General features: G+C 42.5%; 1 protein-coding gene across 1 annotated transcript in view; it reads left to right on the plus strand.

Moving 5' to 3' along the window:
• Positions 1 to 19,399, plus strand: part of LOC143276047 (DNA (cytosine-5)-methyltransferase 1-like) — a 97,783-nt gene that overhangs the window by 26,826 nt on the left and 51,558 nt on the right. Inside the window, exons 10-14 of the mRNA XM_076580434.1 lie at positions 1,220 to 1,297; positions 3,629 to 3,738; positions 7,447 to 7,675; positions 9,829 to 9,926; positions 18,422 to 18,527. Of these exons, the coding sequence (XP_076436549.1) occupies positions 1,220 to 1,297; positions 3,629 to 3,738; positions 7,447 to 7,675; positions 9,829 to 9,926; positions 18,422 to 18,527 (621 nt within the window). The remainder of the gene's footprint in view (positions 1 to 1,219; positions 1,298 to 3,628; positions 3,739 to 7,446; positions 7,676 to 9,828; positions 9,927 to 18,421; positions 18,528 to 19,399) is intronic.

The following is a 19,399-nucleotide window of genomic DNA, read 5'->3' on the forward strand; positions in this document are numbered from 1 at the left end:
AGTTGTGTCCAACTATGACCATCAGAACAGCAGAGGAGGCAACTGCTGTTCCGACTATTTGGGGTAGAATTTGATTATAGTGGAGAGTGTCTTGCCCAACTTACATCCCCACTCTCTCGGCCAAGAGGGTTTTAGGACAGTCGGCGTTGGGATGGTTCCCAAAGGCCAACTAGCCCACAAGGCTGCAGCACTAAGAGCCAGTGCAATTTTGCCTCCTAGTTTGAGAGTCATAGTCCTTCACAAAAGACTAAGCTGTAAATGGTTTCCCATTGACTGGAGAAACCATTGATAATACAGCTCTCACTTTGCCATAACCCACGTAACGCTGACATGGATAATGGGGTTTTCGACAAGCATATTTGATCTTCTGCATGCACGTCCACAGATGATGTATACTGTTGATGGTACAACACATCGTCATCCTCAGTTCGCGGGAGACATCCATGTAAATAATATTGATACTCATGTAATGTGTCTTGAGTGTTATTGGTTTAAAGGAAGGGGCAATGAAAATAAAGTGACTGTTTCTAAATGATCTCGGGCTCAGCGCTCAGATGTATCAGAGATTGACATTAGCTTACAGTAGGGGCAACAGCAAATAGAGAGAGCTGTATGATTAATGATTACTCCACTGCAGTGAGAGTTCACGTACAGCTTAACTCACTCAGTACGGCCAGTCCTATCTTCTCCTCTACACAGACCCCTCGGATGTCCAGTGGGTGTCTCAATGACCCAACCTTTAGCTTCCGTCGTCAGAATTGTGGTATTCTTTGTCAACATTCATCTCTTCAGTGTAAGAGCCTTCCGCTGGTAATATTTTTATGGTGGTTATTGGGTTGAGACGCTATTAACGTTGTCTCTTTCGCCGTTCGTATGGAGAGAGTTAATCTTTGATGGACTCTGAAACTAGAAGGCAAGATTCCCCTGGCTTTTAGTGCTGCAGTCTGGGATGGCTAGTTGGCCATTTGGGGTCATCCCACTGCCGACTGTCCTGTAAAGCCTTGTTGGCCAAGAGAGTGGGGATGACTTGAGCAAGACGATGTCCATGAAAGTCAAATTCTAGCCCAGATAGTTGGGACTGCAGTAGCAGTTGCCTCATCTGCTGTTCTGGTGGTCATAGCTGGACATGACTGACTATCACATGACTGACTGTCACATGACTGACTGTCACAATGATGACGAAGAATTGGAGGTGTACCTGTTTCACTGTGTTTTTCAGACCGCTGACACACCCACCGGCATCTCCCAGTTTTCAGAGGACTCGCTGCTCAGACACGCTCAGTACATCGTGGATAAAGTCAGTGGCTTCATGTTCTGCTGTGCTTCTTTTGTGTTCAATGTGTGGTTGGGGGGGGGGGGGGGGGGGGGGGGGGGGAGGTTGTTTGTACAGTGTGTGTTTGTGTGTGTGTGTGTAAATGTGTGTGTAGGTATGTTTGTCTGTTCTTGGGGGCATTTGAACAGTAAACAGTGTGTGTGTGTGTGAGAGAGAGAGAGAGCGAGAGAGAAAACAGTTGTGTGTTTAAGGGGGTGGGTGGGTGGGTGTGAGTGTGTGTGAGACTGTACAGTGTGGGTGGGTGGGTGTGGTTGTTTGCACTGTATGTGTGCGTGTGTGAGGTTGTTTGTACATTGTGTATGACTCGACTCGACTCGACTCGACTTCATTTATTGTCATAAAATCCCGAAGGATTAATAGACACAACAAAGAACAAAAGGAACAAAGAAATAAACGGTCATCTAATACACATGCAGTGAAATACATAGTTGGTGAGTGTTTTTTGACAGTCATCGCAGTTGGTTTTAGGATATTGTTTTGTATTTTTCTAGTGATCACATTTGATTGATGATCATACTGCTGTACAGTTGTAATTAGATAGTATGTAAATGAGTGTGTAAGTATATATGTCAGGATGTTTAAACAGTCAACAGTTTGTGTGTGTGTGTCTGCACCTGTGTGTATGTGTTTGCATACAGTGTGTGTTGCGTGCCGAGCAAATGGATACATGGATGTGCCAGCATGTAAGATATGGATGTCTTACCACCTTACCCTCCATTCTTCTAAATTTTCGTCTTCTTCTTCGTGTTTTTCTTCTATTAGGCCAATTACTTTGGTGATAATAAATTTAATCTCATGTTAATATTGATATTAGCATTATTTTACTATATTATGTACTGTTTGTTTATTTGTTCTATTTCATTATTTCATTACTTACTGTTTATGAATGTTATTTGATACAAGTCATAATATGGTTCATCAGCCGTCATGATAAAATTGAAGTGCAACATTGTGAGCACAGTATAAGCTTTAAGCTTGTTGATGCTCTTTTGTTATTCATTGCATTGTAATCATGTGTATTGTTGAATAATTAAAGATTATTTAAACCATATGGATGTCTTTATTTGTTAATGCTGGTAAATGAGGTGTTTGGTTTTTTGGGTTTTTGTTTTTTTTTTTGGTCTCAGAAAGAGCATTCCAGATGTATGAACAATCTCGCACCCCCTGTCCACCGTCTCCTCTCATGCAGTTCCCCCACCTCCCCTCCTCCTCCTCCTCCTCAGGCCCATAACTACAAAGTAGTTGTTGGGGGAAACCTGAGGACCGCAGACGCAACCTCCCTTCTCCATCTGTCTCTGTCGGCAGCCGGTGGCAGCAGCTCACGTGTGTGGAGTCCGGTCCATTGTTTGATGTTCTCATGCCAGTTCTTCCACTGTCTTCCTCTTCTTCTCCCGCCCTCGATGGTGCCTCAGTCGAGTGTTGTGTCCAAACCATATCAGCTTGCGTCTCTTCACAGTTGAAAGGAGAGGTTCCTGAGGTCCAGCAAGGCCCACCTCCCCACTCCCCCCCGAATGTCTCACACAGAATAAAGTACAAGGTCAGCACTGTGTGTGTTATAAATGTATTCACAAATCTGCCCCTTCCTATCTCTGTGGCTGCCTTTGCCTCTACACTCCATCTCGCTCACTACAATCGGCTTCGGATCCACTCTGTTTACGCATACCCGGATTCAAACACTCGACTGTTGGCCGCCGTTCTTTCTCTGTCTCTGGACCTTGCATTTGGAATGAACTTCCTCTTTCGCTTCGTCAGGTCTCCGCACTCAGCTCTCTTAAGTCTGGCCTTGAAACCCACCGCTTTCCAAAATAGCCTCCCTTCGCTGCCTCTTCCTTGTCTTCAGTTTCTCCAGTTTAAGAGTTATGCATGCGTGTGAATGACTGGTGCAAAAACGCTTTGATTTGTCTCTGCACAAGATTCAGCACAATATAAATACCATTATTATTATTATTTATGTGTGTATGTGTGATAGAGGAGGAGGAAGGTGTGAGTGTCTTCAAATCATTTTCAGAAAATCAGTTTAGTCTGTGCCCTGCAAACGTCTCCTGTGTGCAGCACACACTTGGAAAAGAACCCAACACAGGTTTGTTTGTTTTTTCCTCTGGTCAAAAATGCTGTAGAAGAAATCCGCTCAGATAGGTACAGAAACGTGTATATATGCATGCACTCAAGGCCTGACCTAGTGCGTTGGGTTACACTGCTGGTCAGGCATCTGCCTGGCAGATGTCGTGAAGCGTGAATGGATTCATCTGAAGGCAGTGACGTCTCCTTGAGAACCTGGAATGGAATCTGCTACAGGTTCAGGACTACGATGAGGGGAATGATGAAGACGAGGATGAGGAACCGCTGATCAAGGCGCCGTGCATGAGGTCCCTCATCCAACTAGCTGGTGTCACATTGGGCCAAAGGTCAGTGGGGGGCAAAGGTCAGTGGATTGTGGGGGCAAAGGTCAGTGGATTGTGGGGGCAAAGGTTAGTGGGGGGGTGGGGGGGGCAAAGGTCAGTGGATTATTGGTGTTAAAAGGCCAGTATATTATTGGAGCAAAGGTCAGTGGATTATTAGAGCAAAGGTCATTGGTGACATAGGTCAGTTGATTGTTGGGGACAGAGTTTGGTTGATCCAAATTGGAATCAAGGTAAACTGTTTTGTTTTTGCTTTTTGTTTGTTTGTTGTTTTTTGTTGTTTTTTGTTTGTTTGTTTTTTAGATAAAGTTAGTTATCATCAAAGCAATGTTCAGTCGATTATTGATGGAAAGATCGGTTAGTCATTTGTAGTTAGTAGTTTTCTTACTATCATATGGAGTGATTCCTTTTTTCTTTAGTTCATGTAACACTCACTTGCAGACTTTTTTTTCCTGTCTCAAGTTCAGTGCTCAGACATAAATGCCTTGAATATAGTTCCACGCCAAGCGTGTTTGGTAAAGACGTTTTCAGTTGGCACTGGTTGGCTGACATTAACTCTTTCACTGCCATGGGCGAATTTAGTCGACCAGACAGAAGCACCACCATGGGCGACATTAGTCGACATTGAGGGGTCATATCAAAAGGACCGTTTTTGACTCACTTGTGTAAACAAAGTGAGTCTGTGTTTTAACCCGGTGTTCGGTTGTGTGTGTGTGTGTGTCCGTGTGTCTGTGTGTCCGTGGTAAACTTTAACATTGACATTTTCTCTGCAAATACTTTGTCAGTTGACACCAAATTTGGCATAAAAATAGGAAAAAATTAGTTCTTTCCAGTCATCTTGTTTAAAACAATATTGCACCTCTGGGATGTGCACAAAAAAATTAAAAAAGAAGCCTAATTATATGCAAACTGCATTTACTGTTATATTTATATTTTATGTATTCTCTAAACTTGGCACTTTGACCTCTTATTCTGACACAACAACAAGAGGAGTCATTATTATCATTTTTTGTTCAAACAGGAACTTCTTTTGCTAAGCATGGAATTTTTATTTATTTTGCAAACGTTTTGGTGCAGAGAGTTTATCACAAGTGAGTCTTGAAGGCCTTGCCTCTCTTGTTCACATTGTAACAAAGCTTGACAACTGCAGCCAGTTTCCCGGCAATAGGACATGGACAAACCTTTACCCCGCCATGGCCAACCTTGAAGTGAACACAGGTCCTTTGTGTTGGTTTGACAGAGAGAGCTTCATGGCTAAAACATCTGGCACTGGGGAGTGTTTTTTCATACAGAGACTTGGCGGTGAAAGAGTTAACTTGCTAAAATGCTAATAGTGGATGGAACAAGACATATAAGATATATTTCCTGAATATAGTTCCAGGTCTGGTGTGTTTGTTTAAGGAGTGGACAGACTTTAAGTTAAACTCAAACGTATAAAATATAGTTCTGAATATAGTTGAAGTTCAGGCGTGTTTGTTTAAGGAGTAGACAGACTTTAAGTTAAACTCAAACGTATAAAATATAGTTTCTGAATATAGTTGAAGTTCAGGCGTGTTTGTTTAAGGAGTAGACAGACTTTAAATGAAACTCAAACGTATAAAATATAGTTTCTGAATATAGTATTAGTTCAGGCGTGTTTGTTTAAGGAGTAGACAGACTTTAAGTTAAACTCAAATGGATAAAATATAGTTTCTGAATATAGTTGAAGTTCAGGCATGTTTGTTTAAAGAGTGGACAGACTTTAAGTTAAACTCAAACGTATAAAATATAGTTTCTGAATATAGCTGAAGTTCAGGCGTGTTTGTTTAAGGAGTAGACAGACTTTAAGTTAAACTCAAACGTATATAATATAGTTCCTGATGATAGTTCAAGTTCAGGCTTGTTTGTTTAAGGAGTGCACAGACTTTAAGTTAAATACAAACGTATAAGATATATTTCCTGAATATAGTTCAAGTTCAGGTGTGTTTGTTTAAAGAGTGCACAGACTTTAAGTTAAACTCAAACGTATAAAATATAGTTTCTGAATATAGTTCAAGGTCAGGTGTGTTTGTTTAAGGAGTGGACAAACTTTAAATGAAACTCAGATGTATGAAATGTCCTGAATATAGATCCAGGTCAGGCATGTTTCTTTAAGGAGTGGACAGACTTTCAATCAAACTCAGATGTATAAAATGTCCTGAATATAGATCCAGGTTAGGCATGTTTCTTTAAGGAGTGGACAGACTTTAAATCAAACTCAGATGTATGAAATGTCCTGAATATAGATCCAGGTCAGGCATGTTTCTTTAAGGAGTGGACAGACTTTCAATCAAACTCAGATGTATAAAATGTCCTGAATGCAGTTCCAGGCCAGGTGTGTTTGTTTAAGAGTGGCCAGACTTTAAATTAAACTCAGACGTATATTCCAGGTCAGGTGTGTTTGTTTAAAGAGTGGACAGACTTTAAATCAAACTCAGACATTTGAAATGTCCTGAATATAGATCCAGGTCAGGCATATTTGTTCAAAGAGTGGGCAGACTTTGAATTAAATTCAGACGTATAAAATAAAAGTTCCTGAATACAGTTTCAGGTCAGGCGTGTTTGTTTAAGAGTGGACAGACTTTAAATCAAACTCAGACGTATAAAATGTCCTGAATATAATTCCAGGCCAGGCATATTTGTTCAAAGAGTGGGCAGACTTTGAATTAAATTCATACGTATAAAATAAAAGTTCCTGAATACAGTTTCAGGTCAGGCGTGTTTGTTTAAGAGTGGACAGACTTTAAATCAAACTCAGACGTATAAAATGCCCTGAATATAATTCCAGGCCAGGCATATTTGTTCAAAGGGTGGGCAGACTTTGAATTAAATTCAGACGTATAAAATAAAAGTTCCTGAATACAGTTTCAGGTCAGGGGTGTTTGTTTTCAGACAGTGGACAGACTTTAAATCAAATTCAGATGTATATTCCAGGTCAGGCGTGTTTGTTTAAGGAGTGGACAGACTTTGAGTTAAACTCAGATGTACAAAAATGTCCTGAATATAATTCCAGGCCAGGTGTGTTTGTTTTCAGACAGTGGACAAACTTGAAATCAAACTCAAGACGTGTAAAAGATAAGTTCCTGTCAGACAGTGGACAGACTTAAAATCAAACTCAAGACGTGTAAAAGATAAGTTCCTGTCAGACAGTGGACAGACTTGAAATCAAACTCAAGACGTGTAAAAGATAAGTTCCTGTCAGACAGTGGACAGACTTGAAATCAAACTCAAGACATATACAAGATAAGTTCCTGTCAGACAGTGGACAGACTTGAAATCAAACTCAAGACATATACAAGATAAGTTCCTGTCAGACAGTGGACAGATTGAAATCAAACTCAAGACGTGTAAAAGATAAGTTCCTGTCAGACAGTGGACAGACTTTTAAATCAAACTCAAGACATATACAAGATAAGTTCCTGTCAGACAGTGGACAGACTTGAAATCAAACTCAAGACATATACAAGATAAGTTCCTGTCAGACAGTGGACAGACTTGAAATCAAACTCAAGACGTGTAAAAGATAAGTTCCTGTCAGACAGTGGACAGACTTGAAATCAAACTCAAGGCGTGTGAAAGATCAGTTCCTGAATATAGTTCCAGGTCAGGCGTGTCGGGAAAACACGTTTTCGACTGGCACCGGCTGGCTCTGAACAAGCTACTCAAGACGTGTAAAAGATCAGTTCCTGAATATAGTTCCAGGTCAGGCGTGTCGGGAAAACACGTTTTCGACTGGCACCGGCTGGCTCTGAGCAAGCTGGTGAAAGGCAGGAGGCGGAACAAGCTGTGGGGAGCAACGTCCATGGCCACAGTGACCCACCTGGTCCGCAGCATCTTCGACTCCATGTTCCAAGACCAGATCAACAGCGACGCAGCAGACAAGGAAAACCGAATGCGTAAGAAACGCCGCTGCGGAATTTGTGAGGTGAGCGGATGTCTTACCCAGTCGGTCTGAAAGGAGGAGCAGAATGAGTGATTTTTTTTGTTGATTTGATTTTCTTGAGCGTTGTTGTTGTTTGTTTCTTGCTAATGTTGTGTTTAATTTGTGAAGCGCTGTGTGCCCTTCCTGTGAGGGAACAGTGCTGTAGAAGAGCACTTCATTATTATTTTTATTTGTATTAGTATTTCTTTTTATCACAACAGATTTCTCTGTGTGAAATTCGGGCTGCTCTCCCCAGGGAGAGCGCGTCGCTACACTGAGAGCGCCACCCATTTTTTTGTATTTTTTTCCTGCGTGCAGTTTTATTTGTTTCTCCCATCGAAGTGGATTTTTCAACAGAATTTTGCCAGGAACAACCCTTTTGTTGCCGTGGGTTCTTTTACGTGCGCGAAGTGCATGCTGCACACGGGACCTCAGTTTATCGTCTCCTCTGAATGACTAGCGTCCAGACCACCACTCAAGGTCTAGTGGAGGGGGAGAGAATATCGGCAGCTGAGCTGTGATTCAAACCAGCGAGCACAGATTCTCTTGCTTCCTAGGCGGACACGTTACCTCTAGGCCATCACTCCACACTATATTATTTATTGTTGTTAACTCTCTCCATACGAACGGCGAAAGAGACGACGTTAACAGCGTTTCACCCCAATTACCATCATCAAAATATTGCAAGCGGAAGGCTCTTATACTGAAGAGGTGAATGTTGACAAAGAACACCACAATTCTGACGACGGAAGCTAAAGGTTGGGTCATTCAGACACCCACTGGACATCCGAGGGGTCTGTGTAGAGGAGAAGAGAGGACTGGCCGTACTGAGTGAGTTAACTTAAAAGAAAATGATGCAGACAACCCACGCCAGCAGAAGGGTTGTTGCCCCTGGCAAGATTCTGTAGTGGAATCCACTTTGATAGGAAAACCAGTACGTGTGCAGAGAGCAAAAATGCAGTGTACATACGTTTTTACTGGAAATGTTTGATAAATATTGCTTTATCATGTAATGTTGTAGTCTTTTAGTTTCCATCGTTTGTCTTTCATGTGTGCGTGTGTGTGTGTGTTTGAACATTTGTTTCATCTTTCCAGTTTTAATCTTTTTTATGTTATGTATAATGTTTCTTCAAGGAAATGCTTAGCACGAACTGTTTTATCATGTAATGTCAAGTGTGTGTGTGTGTGTGTGCGCGCGTGCGTGTGTTGTGTGTTTTGTATGTATGTATCTATGTACATGCGTGCTTGTGTGCGTCTTTCAATTGTCTGCATTTCTTTTTATCATTATTACGTTTTATCTTTTTATATCTGATACATTTCTTGATTTATTCAATGACATGACCTCTTTGAATTGTTCTCTCATACCTATGTTTTAAATCATATGCGTATGTTTGTGTGGGGATGTTTGAGTGGATGTTTTAGTGCTATTGTAAAGTGCATAGAGCTTCAAGAATATGCGCTGTAGCAAGATGTCTCAGTAAAAAGTATATATAAAAAGAAAAATCATGATTAAAAATGGGCGGCGCACTGGTTAGATTTCTCTTCTTTTTTTTTGTTTGTTTTTTTTGTCTTTTTTTTGGTTTTTGATTGGTTGTTGTTGTTCTTCTGTGTTCATGGGCTGCAACTCCCACATTCACTCGTATGCACACGAGTGGGCTTTTACGTGTATCACCGTTTTTACCCCGCCATGTAGGCAGCCATACTCCGTTTTCGGGGGTGTGCATGCTGGGTATGTTCTTGTTTCCATAACCCACTGAACGCTGACATGGATTACGGGATCTTTAACGTGCGTATTTGATCTTCTGCTTGCATATACACACGAAGGGGGTTCAGGCACTAGCAGGTCTGCACATATGTTGACCTGGGAGATCGTAAGAATCTCCACCCTTCACCCACCAGGTGCCGTCACCGTGATTCGAACCCAGGACCCTCAGATTGACAGTACAACGCTTTAACCACTTGGCTATTGCGCCCGTCGTTTTGATTGGTTGAACATGTCCTTTGTTTTTATTGGTCATGTATGACACTTGCTCAGACTGGCCAGGTACGTCCTTGCTTTTGACTGGTCAAGCACATATCCTCCGATCTGATTATAAGCCCGCTATGTTCTTTGCTCTGATTGGTCAAGCAAGTCCGTTGTTTTTGTGATTGGTCAGGTGTGTCAGCTGTCGGACTGCGGAAAATGCGTCAGCTGTCGCGACATGGTGAAGTTCGGAGGGCCGGGCCGCATCAAGAAGGGTTGTGTGCACAGAAGGTGAGTCTCTGTGTGTGTGTGTGTGTGTGTGTGTGTGTGTGTGTGTGTTTGTGTGTGTGTGTGTGTGTTTGTGTGTATGTGTGAGTGTGTATGTGTGTGTGTGTACATGTGTGTGTGTGTATGTATGTGTGTGTGTGTGTTTGTGTGTGTGTGTGTGTGTGTGTGTGTGTGTGTGTGTGTGAGTGTGTGTTTGTGTGTGTGTATGTGTGTGTATGTGGGTACATGTATGTGTGTGTGTATGTATGTGTGTGTGTGTATGTGTGTGTATGTATGTGTGTCTGTGTGTATGTATGTGTGTGTGTTTGACCATTCATCTACCCCCGAAAACGGAGTATGGCTGCCTGCATGGCGGGGTAAAAACGGTTATACACGTAAAAGCCCACTCATGTACATACGAGTGAACGCAGAAGAAGAAGAAGACCATTCATCTGACAGAAGGTGGCAGAATGGTTAAGACGCTCAGCTGCCAATACAGAGAGTCCGTGAGGGTGTGGGTTCGAATCCTGCTCTCGCCCTTTCTCCCAAGTTTGACTGGAAAATCAGACTGGGCGTCTAGGCATTGGGATGAGACGATAAACCAAGGTCCCGTGTGCAGCACGGACTTGGCGCACAGGAAAAGAACCCATGGCAGCGAGAGTGTTGTCCTCCGGCGTGGGGTTCAGCAGTTGGACAAACTGTTAATGAGCAGACATTGCTGAAGGCATATTGGAATTAATTAGCTCACGGCAGTTCACCCTCTTCCGAAATCGCACATTTAGTCCTGGCTTCTTTTTATCATGCACATGGCCTCCTGCCTAACCCGTTCAGCCACAGAGCGCACTGCACGCGGCGCACTGTATCTAGGTCACAACTTTCCCTGACTATTGCAGTCTTTTGGCTGTGCGGTCATGCGTTGGATTGCCTGTGTTTGTGGATCTATAAAAAGTGTGCATCTGTTTTTTTGTGGAAAAAAAATAGGGACGAATCTAGCTCCAGGTGTTGTCTTTCGCCTGACAAAATCTGGTGTCTGAAACGCGTATGTGAGTGACTTAATTATACGAATTAATAACTGACGATTTAAGGTCTTTGTGAGGCAGGTCAGATAGATGCTACACACTGGCACTGTGCCAGGAAGCTGAGTCATTGCAGTGAACTGGTGGTGATTTGTGTGTATAATCGTTCTAGTTAGCAGCGTCGCAGAAGAAAGTCACATTTGATATTTAGAAAAATAAAAAGAGTTAAGAAACATAGCAACAGTAACAGCAGCAGCATTAGGTGTAGTTGCAATTGTGGTGGTAGTGGAAGCGGTAGTCAAAGTCGTATACACGTAGTACTTTTCATAGCAGTGTTGATTAGCTCAAGTGTGTGTGTGTGTGTGTGCGTGTGTGTGTGTGTGTGTGTGTGTGTGTGTGTGTGTGTGTGTGTGTGTGTGTGTGATTGATGGGCCATTGAGTGTCTACACTGCACACATATATGTACCTCTCAGTAACACATTCATTGTAGAATTTCATATATAGATATGCGTATATTATGAGTGAAAGTCAAGAAAAGTGAAGTTTGTATTATGCTGGTTATGTTTGGTTGTGCTGGTTTTGAGCTCAAGTTACAAGATCATAAGCAAAATTGATACAACTACTGCTCAGTACAGCTCAAAACACTAACAAAGCAGAAGCAACAGTGACAGTAGCAGTAACAGCAAGATCACGAATCAACAAGAGTGAAGTATTAGTAGTAGTCAGTCTTTTATTTGTCTTTTCTTTCCGCTCTTTTCTGCATCTCCTTTCTTACTGTTTGTGAGTGTTGTTGTATCTAGACATTGAAATCAAATATGGAGCAAAGTGATCACTCTCTCCCAAAGCATATACAACATTTAAATTCTTTGTGTAGACTTTGTGGGAAAAGGTCCAAGAGGCTTCAGAAAGATAAAAAGAGGTCATCAACAACATGTCTAAGTATTGCTTCTGATATCAATAGATTCTACAGTCTCAATGTTTTGGAGGACAGGGAGGGGGTGCACCCAAAAACAGTGTGTGTGTGTTGTACCGCGCGGTTGAACATACTGCACAAACGCACAAATACTTCAGGATCAATAGCCACTGCACTGGCACAAATTGATGAAGCTTCTCGTTTATGGTGTCAGTTTGATCCAAATCTAACAGAAAGCCAGTGTCCAATATGTGATCACTTTCGACAACAGAGTAGGGGTGGAAGACCAGAAAAAAAGGTAAAGAAATCTGGTGTTCCCAAACAACAACAGTGCCAGTCAGACACTCAAGTGGATAATGATATTTCCTTCTGTATCCCTGCTGCGTCCACGTCAACCCCAGAAAAAGATCCAAGGACAGCATCAGTGCAGACAGTTTCAACAGGCATCGATAAAGCAATGTCTCCTTTCAAACAGCAAATTCTACGGCCCCTGAGTCAGTTGACGGCACCTTTGACCCAGCAAGAAAGAAAATATTTGACTAAACTTGTTTGCATTGAGATGTCACAATCCAGTGACAAAATGACTGTCACATGCAAAACTGGTGGGCAACCTATTGTTTTGAAAAAAATTATCAAACCGCGGAAAGCATCAGCGCAAGCCCGGACCCCACTCAGAAAGAAACGTGCAAAATTCATGAATGCAATCCGGATGAATGTGTCTGGAAATACTGAAGAAGACGCGGCCAAGCAGCAGGGCACAGAACTGAAGGCAGCAAACAAAGCCCGCAAGAAACTGGTTCTCAAAGAAGCCAACTGTGCTCCAGTGACCATATCAGCAAAGGAAGGTGCTGCTATCCGTGCAGGGCTTAGCATCAGTTTGACAAAATACAGGCAAGGTAAATGTTTACTCAGAAGACTTGGGATTAATTTTGCCAGTGAAAGGAAAGAGAAAAAAGAACAAATTAAGGCACAATGTGCAGAAGTAGAAGGCCAGATGAGAACCCTAGAGGTATGGAATGATAATGAGGGGCAGATGGAACTACTTCCAACTCCATCTGCAGGCATTAAGGATGTCCCAGCTTTTGTCAACAAATTGCTGGATGCTTATGACAGTCAGGGCCGTCTAACATGGCATGATGGGAGCATACCTGAGAGTGAAATCTGGGTTAAGATTGGTGGAGATCATGGTGGTGGGTCATTTAAACTTATGCTTCAGGTCGCAAACCTTGCCAATGCCAACTCAAGATACAACACTTGTGTCTTCAACATAGCAGAATGCAAAGACACCCCAGAAAATTTGAGGAGGCTGTTGGATCCCTACAAAGACCAAATCAAAGAACTCCAGACCATGCAATGGAGAGGCAAGCAAACTCGCTTGTTTCTGTTTGGGGATTATGAGTTTTTAACTAAGATGTATGGATTGTCAGGTGCACAGGCAATTCACCCATGCCTGTACTGTACATCATCCAAGACACAGATCCAAACACCACCTGAATACAATGATGGAAACATCACCCAGAGGACCGTAACTCAGATCAAGAGAAATTATCAGAAGTACAGACAGGCAGGAAAAGTGAAGTCAACAGCAAGACTGTACAACAATGTGATCAGGAAACCAGTTTTAGATATAGAACTGGAGCAGGTCACACCACCCTACCTTCACATCTTGCTGGGTATTGTGAAAAAACATCATGACCTGTTGGAGCAAGAATGCCATGCACTTGATCAGCAGTTAGCAAGAGCTTTGGCTCGTAGGGAGGACATAAGCTGTAACACCTTCACTGCAAAATTTTGGCAGCATGTAGAGCAAATCAGATCACTTGAAAAGAGAAAGAAATATTTGAGACTTCTCAAAGCCAAAGCAAGATTTCAGAATAACCGTGGCCTTCGAAAAAAGGTACAGGAAACACAAGAAGAAGTCGATGAAATGGAATCTTCAATGAATCCATTGCCATTCCGTTCAGGGCCAATCACTACAAATCTGGACACTGTACTGAGGGAAAACAGGATAATCCCACAAGCTTACCATTCCAGGGCCTTCAATGGAAACCACTGCAACAAGTATCTTAAAGAACCAGTGTACACAAACATCTGTCAGAGTGTTGTGGACAAGACAGAGGAAGTCACTGACAACAACACACTGCAACTAGCTGTCAGCGCCAGGATAGTCTGTGCCAAGTTCATTGAGTTAAATGCACACTATTCTGATGTACATAGGCGAATCTCACACCAAAGACCAGTGACTGAAGATGACATTGAAGGTATTGAAACATCCATCAGATGGTATATGTCATTTTTCAGAGTGAGGTTCCCCCAGATACAAATAATTCCTAAACAACACCTACTGGAACATCACTGTGTCCCCTGGATCAGAAGATGGGGGACAGGTCTGGCACTTCTGGGAGAACAAGGAGGAGAGGAGACACATGCCACAATCAACTTCTTGTTGAAGAGGATCAAGGGACTGAAGAACAAACAGCAGCAGCTCACATTCCTCCTTACTGAGCATCTGACCCTAGTGTCACCTCTGTTACAAGGACTGATTTTTCCTCACAAAGTTGTGCACTGAGTTCTGCAGAGTTTTCAAACAACTGTAAAAGGCCTATCTTCACACACCCAAAGTGTATAAGACATGACTGTATTGTAAAATCAAAATAATACTATGTAAACTTGTATATTTTGTACCTCTTCAGAAACACACACACACGCACGCACACACACACACACACACACACACACACACACACACCACACACACACACACGCAAAGAGCACGCACGCACACACACACACACACACACACACACACACACACACAGCACACACAGCACACACACACACACACACACACACACACAGAGCACACACACACGCGCGCGCGCGCGCCCACTACCGCACACGCACATACTGTTCACATGTTTTAATTTGTCCTTTCCCTCGTGTACATCTTTCAAATGCATAGATATGTCATAAAATGTATTATATTCTGTTGTATTCATCCACATACCAAAAATTTGTGTTTGTGTGAGTGTGTGTGTGTGTGAGTGTGTGTGTGTGTGTGTGTGTGTGTGTGTGTGTGTGTGTGTGTGTGTGTGCGCGCGTGTAAAGTCAAGATTTTATTTATTGATGGTAAATTGAATAAGCAACAATTGCTTTTTTTACATCATGTGTGTGAGCGCGCACGTGTGTGTGTGTGTGTGTGTGTGTGTGTGCACGCGTGCGTGCGTGCGTGTTGGAGGTGGTGGTGGTGGTGGTGAAGTGCAAATAAACAGTTTGTTTAATCTGAAGATACGCATCCTTATGAACTTTTTGTATATGGTATGATATGCTTGCAGATATAAAAAATATTCCAAAATTAAGCTTTTTATTATTGTAAGTTACAGTATAACACATTTCCATATATAACATTTGGAAATAATGTGTAGACGGGTGTTGGGTTGTAACAGGAGGAAGGTGGAATTAAAGCAGATTAAAACACAGGTTATAGATCACAAGAAATACAGGCGCTGGGTGGATGAAACATTTATATTTTGAGCAGCAGTGAGTTCAGAATCTATACCTGATGTGCTGAAGTAGTTGTTAGGAACATGTATGGTGCTGAGACTATCAGAGAGCCAGTAGTCAGTGAGTTTTTTTAACATTGTGATATGTGAGTGGAGTAACTACATAATCAACATCATAAAATGGCTCCATTTGGTGAGTACAATAATGCATGCATGCATGTGTGTGTGTGTGTGTGTGTGTGTGTGTGTGTGTGTGTGGTCTATTGTCATTTCATGTGCATATGCCTCCTATTCGTGTGTGTGTGTGTGTGTGTGTGTGTAAATATATGCATGTTACAAGCACTTCATGTCTATGGCATGCAACACGCACAACATTATTTCTTTATAAAGTAAATGCTATAATAATAATAATTCCAAATGCATGTTACAAGCATTCCGCATACAAAGCATGCTACAAGCGCCTCAAATGTATTTTTGTGTGTGTTAATGTGTGAATATTACATTCTTCTCTCTCTCTGTCTGTCTGTCTCTTTCTCTCTCCCTCCCTCCGGGCCCTCCATCTGTGTGTGTGTGTGTGTGTGTGTGTGTGTGTGTGTGTGCGCGCGCGCGCGCGCGCACGCGCGCTCCTTCTCTAACTATTTTTGTTCGTTTTTGTTTTGTACAAATGTGCATTAGTGCTTTGTCATTCATTTTCACTCATGTTTTCCATATTTCAGCATGTCACTTTTTGGAACCTGTTAAAAAAAAAAATTACAATCACCTCTCCCTCCCTTTTAAAAAAAAAAAAGAAAAGAAAAACAAAGTGGCGAATTTCAGCTTGCACAATGAACAGGAATATAGTCATGTGTGTCGGGAGGGGCGTGGGGTGATATAATTATAAAAGGTGTGTGTGCGTGCGCGCGCGTGCGTGCGTGCGTGCATGCGCGCGCGCGCGCGCGCGTGTGTGTGTGTGTGTGTGTGTGTGTGTTAAACAGTGGGAAGGGGATGTATGATTGGGTTTGGTTTGCTGTCGTGTTTTTTATCTCTATGATGTATCACATACTTCACCAAAGTTAATTTGTCTTATGAGGATCATGCACTTATTCTGATACTGATATATAATGTACTGGTATGTATATAAATGTATGTGTATATAATTATGTATATGTATACATGTGTATATATGTATTGTTGTGTTTTGCTTGTGTGTGTGTGTGTGTGTGTGTGTGTGTGTGTGAGTGTGTGTGTGTGTGTGTGTGTGTAAATATATATATATATATATATATATATATATATATATATATATATATATATACAGAGAGAGAGAGAGAGAGAGATTCCCTCATGTGAATGCAAATATTCGCAGACACATCACACTGGCACCGTTGTGTGAGTGTGAGAACTAACACATGGCCGGGATGCCACACCTAACAGTACTGTAGCTGACTATTCCCTCTCTCCTTCCCTTCTCAAGCCCCTTCTCAGCAGGTGGCCTGCGGCAAGGTCAGTGGCAGGCAGCGTATTATCTAGCTGGTCCCATTCTACAGCGCGCTATGCATGGCTTTACTCTGTGCAAGTCGTTTTTCTGTTCTGCGGCTGTGGGTTATTCCTTGGGTCTGGAGTTACCAGAGCTTGAAGATGTTTCGTTACTTCAGTTTTTCGTCTTCAGATAAGTAAATGCCGCCTACTTGGAACTAAAGTGCAAGGCATAAACTGCCGTGAGCTAAAACAGCTGATTTTTAGTGGAGCTCTTGCAAACACGTCTGCTGTCGTTCGTAAACAGTGCTCACCCTAGGAACAAGCGATTATTACGTGCGTATTTTGATCTTCTGTATGCATATACACATGAAGGGGGTTCAAGCACTAACAGGTCTGAACATTTGTTGACGTGGGAAATCGGAAAAATCTCCACCCTTTACCCACCAGGCGCCGTTACCAAAATTCGAACCCAGGACCCTCAGATTGAGAGTCCAACGCTTTAACCACTCGGCTGTTACACCTGTCTTCCCTGGCGTGTGGCCTCCTGGCAACCTAACATCAGTAGTTCCCTGTGGACTGCCGGTGTTGAGACTGCCACAGACAAACCTGTGTGTGGGTGTGTATGGGGGACTCGGGATGAACGATGTGGAGTGATGGGCTAGAGGTAACGCGTCCGCCTAGGAAGCGAGAGAATCTGAGCGCGCTGGTTCGAATCACGGCTCAGCCGCTGATATTTTCTCCCCCTCCACTAGACCTTGAGTGGTGGTCTGGATGCTAGTCATTCGGATGAGACGATAAACTGAAGTCCCGTGTGCAGCATGCACTTAGCGCACGTAAAAGAACCCACGGCAACAAAAGGGTTGTTCCTGGCAAAATTCTGTAGAAAAATCCACTTCGATAGGAAAAACAAGTAAAACTGCATGCAGGAAAAAATACGAAAAGAAAATGGATGGCGCTGTAGTGTAGCATTGCACCCTCCCTGTGGAGAGCAGCCCGAATAATGCAAAATAATGCCATGAAACAGTTCTGAGGATGGTGTAATTAAAATTTAACAAATAGTAAAGAGTGGTAACTCTCTCCATTCACAAGGCACACAACTTCAGTCAGTGCTGCTTACACTTGTGAATGGAGAGTTACCACTCTTTACTATTTGTTAATCATTTCATCTCCTGGCCTTATTGTTTGTTAATTTCCAGTTGAAAAACCACCGAGGCAACCATGCGTTTGTTCTGTATTGTCCATGTATGCTGTTTGGCTTGTTCAGGATTAAAGAGGCTATGCCAGTCTTGAATGAAAACCAATTTGTGTTTGCACATTTCTTCTGTCTTTGCTGCTGTGTGCACATGTCAAATGATCGGTATAAGGACAGGCCCGGCGCTTCCTTTTTCGAGGAAGTGTCTGGGTTTGTTCCAATGTACGTTTTATTTTCCTGTATGCTAGCTGAATCGGTAGCGTAAGCAGCACTGACTTGAAGTTGTGTACCTTGTGAATGGAGAGAGTTACCACTCTTTACTATTTGTTAATCATTTCATCTCCTGGCCTCATTGTTTGTTAATTTCTAATTAAAATTTTTTAAGTTCTTTAACCGGTTTATTTGATTTTACCAAGAACTCCACGTTTGTGTTGCAGGTGTCGGAACATGTTTCAGAAGAAATCTGCAGCCACTGATTGGGTTGATGACGACGATGGGGTTGATGATGACGACGATAATGACGATGAAGAAAAAGTGGAACAGGTATTACATTTCTATGCATGGTTATTTGTGAGATGACTTTTGTTGTTGTTGCTGTTGTTGTTGTCGTCTGTCACAGGAAGATGAGAAAGTCGTCTTTTCTGTTTTGTTGCCTCTTTTTGGGCTCTGATGACAGAATGTCTCTTTGAAGGGTGTGGTGACGGGCGCAATAGCCGAGTGGTTAAAGCGTTGGACTGTCAATCTGAGGGTCCCGGGTTCGAATCACGGTGATGGCGCCTGGTGGGTAAAGGGTGGAGATTTTTGTGATCTCCCAGGTCAACATATGTGCAGACCTGCTTGTGCCTGAACCCCCTTCGTATGTATACGCACGCAGAAGATCAAATACGCACATTAAAGATCCTGCAGTCCATGTCAGCCTGCGGCGATTTATGGAAACAATAATATTCCCTGAAAACGGAGTATGGCTGCCTTTGTGGCGTAAAAGCTCACTCGTACATACGAGTGAACGTGGGAGTTGCGGCCCACGAGCAAAGGAGGAGAAACATCTCTGCCTTTTAGGTCATTTTGAAGAAAAATAATTGTTTTAAAGGGAAAATTACTTTGTTATTTGTATTTGTATTTCTTTTTATCACAACAGATTTCTCTGTGTGAAATTCAGGCTGCTCTCCCCAGGGAGAGCGCGTCGCTATACTACAGCGCCACCCATTTTTTTGTATTTTTTCCTGCATGCAGTTTTATTTGTTTTTCCTATCGAAGTGGATTTTCTACAGAATTTTGCCAGGAACAACCCTTTTGTTGCCGTGTGTTCTTTTACCTGCGCTAAGTGCATGCTGCACACGGGACCTCGGTTTATCATCTCATCCGAATGACTAGCGTCCAGACCACCACTCAGGGTCTAGTGGAGAGGAAGAAAA

Source organism: Babylonia areolata, chromosome 31, assembly GCF_041734735.1.
Source record: "Babylonia areolata isolate BAREFJ2019XMU chromosome 31, ASM4173473v1, whole genome shotgun sequence".
Taxonomy (NCBI): Eukaryota; Metazoa; Mollusca; class Gastropoda; order Neogastropoda; family Buccinidae; genus Babylonia; species Babylonia areolata.